A 12,030-nucleotide genomic window follows, 5' to 3' on the forward strand; every position below is an offset into this window, starting at 1 on the left:
AAAAGAGAGAGCGAAAGAGACCCATGTTGTCATGACTGCTCCAAGAGTCCATCTTAGCGCGTTTTTCCTTTGAATCAACAGATCCACAAGAAATACTGCTGTCATGGTTTCATTTTGGATGATACTTTCAGCTTTTTTGGTAGGTGATATTTATTACCTTGTATGCTAATGTATAGAAACATTTGAGTTTATACTTGTAGGTCAGTTTGGAATGAAGAATTGTGTTCTTTCCTCTGCCACCTTGAATGGATTTATGGGTTTTCCCACTGTGTAATGGATACATGCCATAGTATCCTAGAAGGGGCAAAATATCATGCCTTTGTGTCAGGAACACACCTGTGATGAGGTTTTGGTACAGAGTCATTAAGAACATTGTTTGTCTTTGTAATTTTTGAATAGTGTTCTAATGGTAAAATGATTCAGGTTGGGTGAAACATGCTTTAAAATATCCTGTAACAACATAATTATGCATTCCTTTTAATGCAACTTCTATTATATTCATTCTATTAAAGCATTTATTTGAAGATCACATGATTGTTATTTGTCACTGTGCACTCCCAACAGCATTGGCAATAGAAAGACCTGGGAAACCCTGTCTGTGTAACATCTGGCCAGAAATGTACTCCCAAACCTCTTTGATGAAAGAAGCAAAAGAGCTGTCATGAACTTCAAGGCTAACTCTAAGCCAATGGAGTTGTAGTTTAAATGCAAAAGGATGAATATGGCGCTTTTTGTTTGGGTTGTTCAGAGTTTGTCCTTGGAATGGTTTGAGGTTTTTCCTGTCTGGCTTGACCTCTCACATTGTGCTGAAAGCACAAACAAACCAGAAGCTTCCTCCAGTAGAAGCTTGATGTCTGTTACAAGAGTTTAAATGGTTTTTATATCACATGAGGTACAACTCGAAATGTGAGAAAATTCTTGCAACTTCCAGCTCCACTAGGCTGGGACAAAAATGTACAACAAAGTGTGAATGTGGGGTACTTTGCAGATAAGAGGGTACTTCTCAACTTCAAATTATAGTTGAGGTTAAATTAACCTTTTCTGATATACAGCTAGCTATTAAAAAGATATACCAAATTACAACATATGAAGTGCTTACTTCTTCACACTTTATTCAGTGCTTTAAATATAGTATGCATTTAATACATCCTTTTTGTTTGTATTGCCATGTGATCCATATGTTGTTTACCAACAGCAGTGCAGAAAATAATAACTTATATACTGTACCGTTTAATTACATAGTGTACATTTCTTGGTGTCTACATCAGTTGCACTTAAAAAAGCCACCTGGCTCCTTGCAGTTTTTATTTATTTTTGTACTGTTTTATTTTCTCATGCAAGAGAATGGTGTCCATATGATGCATACTATGGAGCAATCCCTTACCCTTATGGAAATTAACCAGGGTTTTTGGCATATTGATTACCACTGGAAAAACATTGTTTTACTACAATAACCATGACTGTAGCAATACCATGTTTATTTTGTGATAATCAATATGCCAAAAACCCACCCATCCACATCACTCACTTAATCGTTGTCACTGTTACTTCCTTTTTTTATGCTGGTTATTAAAGCAACACTTATTGCTCTTTGCTCCCCCTACAGGTTAGACGCGTAATTGTTCATTACCACTGTCGTAAATACTGCAGCATAGCTGGTTCTGATTGGATTGTAGGTCTGCCGTAAAGCAAGTTTTTGTAGTTTTCACTCGAACTACAGGACCACTACCCGACGGTTGGAAACTTCTTTAGTGCGGTTTTGGCCGATAGAAGGCTGCAAAGCGAATGTGAAAGTGCCATTCACCCTGTTTTGAGTGGATGAACCACTGAAACTTTTTTGGAAACGTTATTTTAAGGTAAAAAAAAACACTTTGGTGATGCTTTAAGTGCACTTATGCAAAAGCTTCATTAGCACACATGTATGAGCAAAAAAGATCCATGGAATTGCTTGTGATGCCAAGCTGGTTTTAAGATCAAAGTTCTTCAGGAGGACGTGCTGAGTTCTGCAGTGCTGAATGTGGAATGTTACTCCCTTTGCGGTGGCTTCCACTCTTTTTCTGAATGAATCTTAAGCCCTTTTCACACAAACATTCCGTGAAATACACGGGTAAGGCATCCTGGAATTTTCCGGGACCGTTTGATTTTTTATTCATTCACACTGACATGATTACCCGCATCTGATGGTCCCGGAAAGACACGTGACCTGTTGAAAGTCCCGCCCTTTCTTCTACGCAGCGTCTGAAGTTTGCATATTATTTATTATTTCTCTCTCCAGAAACCACTCGCGTGCATTTTTGTTTATGATAAGACTATAAAGGAGCGCGTGAACGCACAGTTCTAATGCTGGTGAATGATCTCAGCTTCTGAGTGGATATTTGACAAGCTCCCTGATTTCTGCTTTGATACAGTTTCCAGACATTTCTCACCGTGATTGTTTATATGCATTTAAAACCCGCATTTTGAGGAGCTGAACTATATATCTTTTTGGGATGACGCACGGCTATTTTCGTTAATTATAGCTCAAATGAGCACGTGACGCGATATTCTTTTATGCTGCTGAATGATCTCCGTTTCAACGCAGTAAGTAACGAGCTAACTTACCTGATATCTGCTTCAGTCCAGTTTGCTGACATTTCTCGTTGTGAATGTTGTAAATCCCTCATTTTAAAGAGTTGAACCAACTTCATGTTGCCAGGAATCTAGTTTGCAACATTTCTGGTGGTGAATGTTTATATGCATCTGTTTATATGCATCTGTTTTTATATGTTATCTCTCGTTTTAAGGAGCTGAACCATAACTTTTGTTGTACTATAACACGCCCATTACGGCATTCGTTCGGCTTCTTGTTCACACAGAGGGTTATCCGTGTATCTGAGTAGGTCCTCTTTCCGGCATTGATCCCAGAAGATTAACGGGATGAGTTTTTGTTCACACAGCCGCTTGTCTGGCAATTTTATGGGTATTTTCCGGGACCATAGGTCTGTGTGAATGGGGTTTTAAGGAGGTCTTGAGCCACGATTAAGGAGGAGTAAACATCTAATGATGGAATGCTGAACAGAAATTGTCATTTAATTGTGTAGTCTAGTGAATCAAGAAACCGTTGACCATGTTGAAATACACGGCACCTGGGCAAGTTCTCTGCCTTACTTTAGAAAAGAGCCTATGGGTAATATATCATTATTTTAGACCTTTACGTGTTTTTTTTCCTGTTTATTTTCACTTTTGAAGGTTCTGTGCGGTAACCAATACAGATATGGCTGGTGCAAACGTGTCTTAATTAGATTGTTAACCTTAAAGTGATGTGAAAAACACAATAAGTTGCTACAATCAGTGAAAACTATAATTTGGTGAGGTTATTAAATGAATATAAAAATGTAAATTACAGCTCGTTACAAATGAGAAAGAGGTTATTTTTTTCAGAATAATGTCATCTTGGCTTAAAGTGTGATTCAATGAGAGTTAAATTTGACTAAGTTTTTGTTTTATTACATGGTGAGCATTTACAGTTTTACAGAAAAACAGGGCTCAGCACAACACAGAAATGCCTGCAATCTTGTTGCCAATTTTAGAGATGTGCTCTATTTCTTCTTCCACTGGTATCAGAAAGCAGGCTAACCAGCAGTATAGGATCACACTGAAAAAGCCAATGCACAAGTTCCCTCTGAGATTAGCCTTAATGACTTAAAGAATATTAGTTAATATTTGCTGTTTATATATTGTTCAGATCCACCTTAATCACTTATGGCATGTCAGACATTCAGGAATGAATGTTGTACAATAAGCTGTACCAAGAAAAGTTCTGCCCTGTTTTGTCAAAGGTCAAAACATATGTGGTAATTTCCAACATCTGCATTGTAAGTCCATTTTTGTAGACTTTTGTCTAGGTATCTAAATGGTAACTGGTATAATTACTGTACTTACCAGTGGTACATACTTGGTAGTTATTATGTAGTTCTAGATAAATACTGGGTAATAACAGATACATAATTATAGTGTAGGTATACTGTAACTAACGAGAAACATTACTGTACTTACAAATAAATGTACAGTATAAGTATTTAGTATTTACAGGCAAGTTAGGGTAAATGACAGGTATTTATAGTGTACATATATGATAACTAATCTCAAACACTACTGTACTTACAAATTGTATATACACAATAAGTGTGTACTAGTGAATGTACCCAGTAGTTAGTGCATACGGTAGTCAATGGTTGGGTTTGCCTTACAGTGACATGTATATGATGCTATATCTTAGGTGTTAGGTCCTACGTAATAACTGTGTAAAAAGCATCACTTTATTTTACAGTCCTGTTTCCTTGCAGTTACCATTGATGTACTAGTGAATGTACCCAGTAGTTAATGCGTATGATAGTCAATGGTTGGGTTTGCCTCACAGTGACATGTATATGATGCTATATCTTAGGTGGTAGGTCCTATGTAATAACTGTGTAAAAAGCAACACTTTATTTTACATTCCTGTTTCCATACAGTAGACATTTCCATACCATAGTAGTTTCCATACCATAGACGTACTAGTGAATGTGCCCAGTAGTTAATGCATACAATTATTTAAAGGACAAAGATACTGAGTACCAAAATGGCACATCAGTAATGTTTGTTCTTAGTTATCATATACATATCGTATAAGTATAACTTACAGTATTGTTTCTCATTAGTTACAGTATACATACACCATATGTGCCGTTCATTAACTTACACTGTCTTACAGGTACCACACACTTATCTTGTATATACATTTTGTAAGTACAGTAGTGTTTGATATTAGTAATCATATATGTACACTATAAATACCTGTCATTTACCCTAACTTGCCTGTAAATACTAAATACTTATATTGTAAATTTATTTGTAAGTACAGTAATGTTTCTCGTTAGTTACAGTATACCTACACTATAAATATGTATCTGTTATTACCCAGTACTTACTACATCGGTATCGGCCAGAAGTTGTCTGTTTAAATCAGTATTGGTATCGGCCCAAAAAAATCCTATCGGTGCATCCCTACTTTAAACATTTTAGAATAGCTTTATTTTTTACTGTTCTGATTCACTAACTGATTGTTAATTTGTAAATTGATTGTGCTCCTTTGGATTTTTTCTTAAGCCTGTGAGGTGAGTAAAGGTCCAGTGCACTGCTATCCTTTGAGTAATGGACATTATCCTTTAAGCCAATGTAATTCAGCTTTTACTGAAGTTACTTTCCACACACAGAGGGAAGTTTAACTCAAGTAGTTTTCTAGATCTTAATGACATCAGCTGGTTACAATTAGAGGCCTAAATAAAATTGCAATGAGTTTCGGTTTCTCTGACAAGACCATCTTTGGTTAGTTTAGGGTGATGTTGTGTCCCATTATACCCTTGGGCCAATCTCACTGACAGTATCCAAGTGAGCCTCTTCTAACTGTCTTCCCACAGATTACAGGTCATATTTTAAGACAGGGCTGGTGACAGGGTGTTAAGCACAATATCCTGTGTTTATTTTCCTTGTCACAAAACAAGAACTAGCACTTTTCTATGTAAATACAGTGAGCGGGTACTGGAGCTTTAATTATTTATTTAATGATGCATTTAAAAACAAGACAAAGGTCCCCTAAAAAGTGTCATAGCTAAAAATTAACCAAAAAGCTGATGTTATACATTTAGGGGGCAGTTTCCCAGACAGGGATTAGCTTAAAGGGAAACTTCACCCATTTGCATTGAGCTTTGTATCGTTAGAACCCCAGTCATGTTTTTAAATGGTCGTGCATCATTCCCTCAGTTTCCCCTGAGAGGGGAGAAATACTCATTTCAGTGAGGCATCATTGAAAAAAAATCATCGTTTTGCGTCATTGAAAGAAGGAAATCCTGTATCTCTGTTGAGTGTGAAAGACTTCAGACACTCATTCCTCATTTTTCCAAGGTGGGGGCTATGGGTGGGACCCACTCATGCTAAAGACCTATTATAGATCAGTGGGTGGGACTTACGAAAATATACGAACACAGACAAAAAAAAATGATCAGCCGCCATCTTTATGCTAAGCTAAGCTAAACAGACGTTGTGGAGCGATAAACAGACGTTGTGGAGGGTGATTTCACAAGCCCTAATTCATTGCACCTTTATGAGCCACAATACAGCAAAGAGCTCAGGCAGATGGAGGAACAGAAGCCCGAGGACTAGGCCTTAGTTTAATTAGGAAATATAACAAGTTTTAACAAACGTGCCTTACTAAAAACATTACTTGTGTGCACTTTGAGTCAAAACAAAGGGCACTGATGTTTTTAAAGATATGTCAGTGCAAGTTGTTTTCAGTTTGAACAGCTTACATTTATTTTACATTTATTTTAGCCTAGGACGAGTCTAATCCTTGTCCGGGAAACTGCCCCATAAAGTCTAGTCTAAACAGAGAGCTACTTTGAATTCCTGTCAGGCTACCAAAATGTATCTCCGCCCTACCCGTCGGGCTATCTTAGGGCGGAAAAATATGTTTGAATGTTTTTGCGTCCTCTCAGATTTGGTTAGGTTGGAATTATATTGTATGTTATATGTCATTGGGATTGAAATCGTATTGAATGCACGCTCGCGTTTACTTTCAATTCGCTCGAACTGTACAGGAAGTGGCAGTACTGATTTGTCATTCATGCTCTGGACCATAGACTGTAAAAAAGATGGACGACGCCCGTCCCCTGTCTTCCATTGGTGTAAAGTGAAGCCACCAGTTTCCCGATATGGCGCTGACATCTTGGGTCTTGAGTCTGCGCAGTAGCAGTTTCGGGACCTGTCCTGCGCAGTAGTGAGCAGGAAGGCAAGCTGCAAAATAAAGGCCCCTGCCCTCGCACACGCTGCACTCTGGTTTCTATGGTTTTAAGTGGTGGCATGCTCTATGTGAACTCTGACCTATATTAGGACCAGTTACTGGGAGGCGATCGAGACGTTGTCTTGTCAGTCATTACTATCCTCACATAACAAGTGAAATGTCCAAGCTTAAACGTGATTTAGATTGCATACGCAGTGAAGAGAATTGCGAACTTGCTGACAAAAATCCCAGACAGGAACAAAGAGCAGAGAAGTGCATTTTGCTGTAGCTTATGGTAAATCAAATATATCATATATATCATTGTCAACTAAGGATTAATATGACAAAATATAGCCCCATTCGAGGTATGGATTGAGTATTTCTGTACTGGCAAGCTACGTTCAGAAACTCGAACATAGAGAGTAGCATTTCCAACAATGTGCACACCAACTTCAGTTGTCTCTCATGTCTTTAACACAAAGCAATCTCTGCATGTATTTGTCATGATCCTGCCATCTTGTCATAGTTATTCATAGTTGTTCATAGTGTTGTGGCAGGATTCTGGGGGTACCCATGTTTTGTGTGGTAGCACATGGCCTTTGTTTGGTCTGTGTGCTGCTGTGTATACTGAAGGTCTGGTGTTTTTCGCTGCTTTTTCTGGACAAAGCCCGCCCACGGGCTGTTTGACCGACATCACAAACAACCAATAACAGTTTGTTTAATCTAGCATCACGTTTCAGACTCCCCCCAATAACAAGTCAGTTATTGAAATAACCAGCCCCAACCGAATAGCATCTAAATAAACAACATTACTCACCATAGAACAACATTGTGCACTTCATCAACAGCCACACCAATGAGACCCTCCCGTTAAACATCTTTAAGCATATCTCTTCACTTTTTAAGACCTACAAGCAATTCAGGAGAACCGAACTTTTTGACTCCATTAACTGCCTCAAGCAAAACTCTTTTACGTCTTTTAGAGAGTTTATGCCGCGAACTTTGCATATTTTTGAGAATCCAATGTTTAGCTGATCATGATTAACTGGTCATTATTATCCATGTGAACACGACTGATTCTCTTCCTCAATGGAACGTCAGAGCTTTGTATTCCAGGGACCGAAACTAATCGCAACACTTGCATCTCCTCGAAATCTGGTTTATTTCAACCAATCAAAAGACGACTTTGACATTCCCACAGGGTTTCGAGGAAAGTGTACTATACACATCAGACGTTTAGGCAACATTCTGTGGGTGTGATGTCTGAGGCTGAGGGCGCACTCACACTATCCAAACCAAACCGCGCTCAGGCGCGTTTGACCCCCAAAGCCTGGTTTGTTTGACGTGTGTGATCGCTCTGTTCCGTGCCCGGGCGCGGATTGGTTAATTGCGCCGCGGCCGGGTTGCAAAGGTGGGCCGGAGCGCAGTTCACTTGGGCTCAGGCGCGGAAGGCTGTGGTGTGAGCGCAATCGCGCCTGAGCGCGATTCAAAAGGTGAAGACGTCAGTTGCGCGACCACTCACGTTCATCTGCCTCCGTAAAAACCTTTTGCTGCGAGCAGCGGGGTTACGTGAATGTCCGAGCTGCACACGTGACAGATCAACTAAGTAATATGATGACATGTGAGAGGGCTGTCTGTAATCGCGCACCAAATGACTCAGAATAAAAAACACAGACTTATCATTACGGTGGGTTCCAGTGTTAAGAGAGAGCTTTACTTCCTGCTTTTTTCAAAACAATCGCATCTTAATGACGAAAGCGTGCCGGGACTCGGATCGATAAGAAGTACAGTGTGAGTGCGTGCACCTGGGGGAGTAGGGAGGGGTGACAATCGCGCTGGGGCATGGTTTGGTTTGGATAATGTGAGTGCGCCCTGAGACTAAGTTTAGTCTAGTCCTGTGTAGTTGTGTGTACTGTCTTGTTAGTCATGTTTAATGTTTGTCTTTTGCCCCCTCGTGGGCGTTTTGAGTTGAATAAACCCCCTTTTTTTAGTTTAACATCTACCTACAATTGGTCCCGTTCTTCGTAAACCATGACAGAATTCTTGTAAAAAGCAATTATGAATGTCTTGAAGTGAACATAATCAATTGAGAGAGAAATCGTATTTGTGACATTAGGCTCTATGTGGCTCCATGCAGAACTCACCCTTAAAGTGACAGTAGCCCCTATTTTTCTGAAAAATTATCCAATCTGTGACTAAAAAAACATTATATGATCCAAACTGTGTCTTCTGATCCATTGAATCACTATTAAATAGTGATACAATTCATTGTGGAGACAGGGAAAAAAATACAATACAATTCTACATTAAAGATAATGTATTTTTTTATTCGGGCTACATATATTCATTTCGGGCTACCAAAAATTGAAGAGTACCTGGGGCAACCATTGATTTTGAAATTTTGCAAGCCCCGAGAAGTACACCTTTGGACCTAAAGAGTTCATATTAGTACATCAGAGGTACACATTGTTCTAAATGTATGCATTTTAAATTACTGACCCAGTGAGAGCTTATGACTATTTTTTGACCAATTTATTTCTGACAGTGTGAGTAATATGATCACCGAATTTAATTTTTTGGCTGAATTAAACTTTTAAAGTAAATAAAGTAAATACTACAAACAGAATAGACACCTTAAGACCATAAGGCGTCGTGAACTTAAGTTATTTTTTTCCAAACAATTCCAAGTTGTGGACATGTCTTCAACTACTTCTGCAAACAATATGTGTTTCTTGTTATCCTGTCCTTCATTATGTGATTAAAGTCAAGTTTGCTATACTTTGTTAAAACAATTTTGTTTATTTTTGATGAAGCAGTTTATCCTTTGGCAAACACAGTCACTTGTGCAGGGAAAAAGCATTTGTGCATTCTGTGGTTTCTCTGTGCAGTTGTGCCTGTACATTTAAAATTAAGTTGGTCTTATTTTCTAGGATCAAACCAACCAACTTTCCTCTATTAGAAGTAATTACAGTCATGTGGTATTCATTTGAAATTTGTGCACATATTCATTTTAGCCCAATTTCCACAGAACCCAAATCTTTCATTCAGAAAGGCATAAATCCTATTTTGTTCTTACTGTATTGCAGTCCCCTTTAGCTGTATTTGCTTTTGTTGTTTCCACTTTCAGTCATTGAGAATCCTGGATCTTTAAGATGTTATGCGGTGTGCATCGCCAGCATGTAATGAGTAACACTACATCACCCTAGTCCCTAAAGTACAGTGTACATGTCTTACCACCATTTAGCAGAGATGGGACCAAGTCACACATGTGGAAGTCTCAAGTAAGTCTGAACCTTCAAGTCTCAAGTAAGTCCCAAGGTTTTTTTTTTCTTGGGCAAGTCAAGTCAAGTCGAGTCACAGGCTATGTCAAGTCAAGTCAAGTCCTGTAGTAGGTCAAGTCAAGTCCAAGTCAAGTTACCTTATTATTGTAATTTTACCTGCAGAACCTGATCTTAATAAAGATATATATATAGAATATAAAGATATAAAGAAATACTCATGTTCAGTCAAATACATCATGGAATTAAACAAAATTGTAATCTCTTCCGTTTGTGCGGTTTAAAAAAAAAAAATTAATTAATAAATTATTAATAATAAAAATAAATAAATTATTTTGCCTACATTTGTCCCTAACACGGTATGATGAGGGTTAATGGCTACTTTAGCTATTATTACATTAGCTAACTACCAACTAACTAACCAGATATTAACAAATTGACAGGCACTTACTGGGCAGAATGGCTCTTCAAATGATGGACGAAATTGGAGGTTGTCGTCTGGCTGCCTGTGATTTTAATGTTGCTACCCCTCCGGCTGACATGTTGATATCTGTTCTGTGGTGTGTGGTGTGCGTAAGGTACGAGAGGGCATGACTGATGTGTCGTGATTCAGTCATGATACCATTCTGAGCCTGCGCTCCAACTGGGTCAACTTTATTTTTTTAAATAGTAAAAATGTTTTATATTCAAATTGAAAACATGATGTGATTAACACTCAAGTCATTCAAGTCATCGTGTCTCAAGTCAAGTCAAGTCCCGAGTCTTTAACTTCCAAGTCAGAGTCAAGTCTCAAGTATTTTATTTTTTGTCAAGTCAAGTCACAAGTCACAAAAATAGCGACTCAAGTCTACTCGAGTCCAAGTCACCAAGTCACAAGTCCCCATGTCTGCCATTTAGGTACAGATTTGAGGTACAACATTTACATACAAATGAGTACTTTTTCAATGATAGAGCCACTGGGACAACTTTTTTGACAGGTCATGTGCATTAGGCTGAACAGAGAATTTTCACGGTTGGATAGAGTTCTTAAAGATCTATACCACCCTGGCTCTGCATCCATCACCTGCACTGTCAGAAACAAATGGTCCAGGCTGTCATTGGTGCAGTACCCTTTAAAAATGTACTAATATCTACTATTTAGGTACTGTTTTTATACATTTAGTACCATATATACTCTTTAGATGCAAAGATGTACTTTATAAAGGTTACCGCCCCAATGACAGACAGGGACCATTTTTTGATCATTTTGTTCTCACAGTGTGGTGTAGATGTAATGCCGAGAGGAGAGAGCAGTCCCATAGAGATAGTCATTTTAAATTTAAACTTGCCAACCTTATTAGCTAGACAAATTCATAGACAAAATTATTAAATCATGAAACTGGATATGACTGGAGTACAAACTGTAGCTTAGCTGAAGTTATAATATTGCTTTCTCAGTACTGCACATAAATAAATATTATTCTTGATTCACATTGGCACAGAAATTATGGGAGGAAGGTTTACACACTCCAGCTTATATTGGCCTCAACATCCTCCACCAAAACACATTCTATTAATTCCTTAAAAGAAACCTCATAACTCCAAAGATTTTACAAACTAGCAACATGCCAGGTACTTTTATGGCAAAGAACCTAGAACTGAATGTCATATTTTCATGTGAAGTCAATATAGCATATAAAGTTTCTCTACTGTTACATGAATAGCAGCTGTTTCTAAAGGAAGTAAAGACAAACTTAGCTCAACACTTTTAGTCAGGCTATCACTGAGGTCTTATTGTTTGCTTTACATGAAGGTTATACTGCGTTCTTTGTGTATCTCCAAATAGTATGTAGTGTTATTGTTTGTACAAAGAAAGTCAACCTTGTTTGCAATTTCATTCTCACAGAGATGTTTTGCTCTTATCTATACTTTATTGTCTTCCCATTTAAAAAGCACTTCATTCCACAAGGACAGTCA

General features: G+C 38.2%; 1 protein-coding gene across 5 annotated transcripts in view; it reads left to right on the forward strand.

The window, feature by feature from the left end:
- palm2akap2 (PALM2 and AKAP2 fusion) overlaps positions 1 to 12,030 on the forward strand; it is a 162,388-nt gene that overhangs the window by 130,520 nt on the left and 19,838 nt on the right. The window contains exon 1 of one of the 5 annotated variants that reach the window (XM_073816074.1): positions 89 to 139. The exons of the other annotated variants lie outside the window; for them this stretch is intronic. Within the exon in view, the coding sequence (XP_073672175.1) occupies positions 104 to 139 (36 nt within the window). The 5' untranslated portion in view covers positions 89 to 103. Of the gene's footprint in view, positions 1 to 88; positions 140 to 12,030 lie in introns of those variants that run through there. 5 annotated transcript variants of the gene reach the window in all.

Source organism: Paramisgurnus dabryanus, chromosome 10 (genome assembly GCF_030506205.2).
Source record: "Paramisgurnus dabryanus chromosome 10, PD_genome_1.1, whole genome shotgun sequence".
NCBI classification, from domain to species: domain Eukaryota; kingdom Metazoa; phylum Chordata; class Actinopteri; order Cypriniformes; family Cobitidae; genus Paramisgurnus; species Paramisgurnus dabryanus.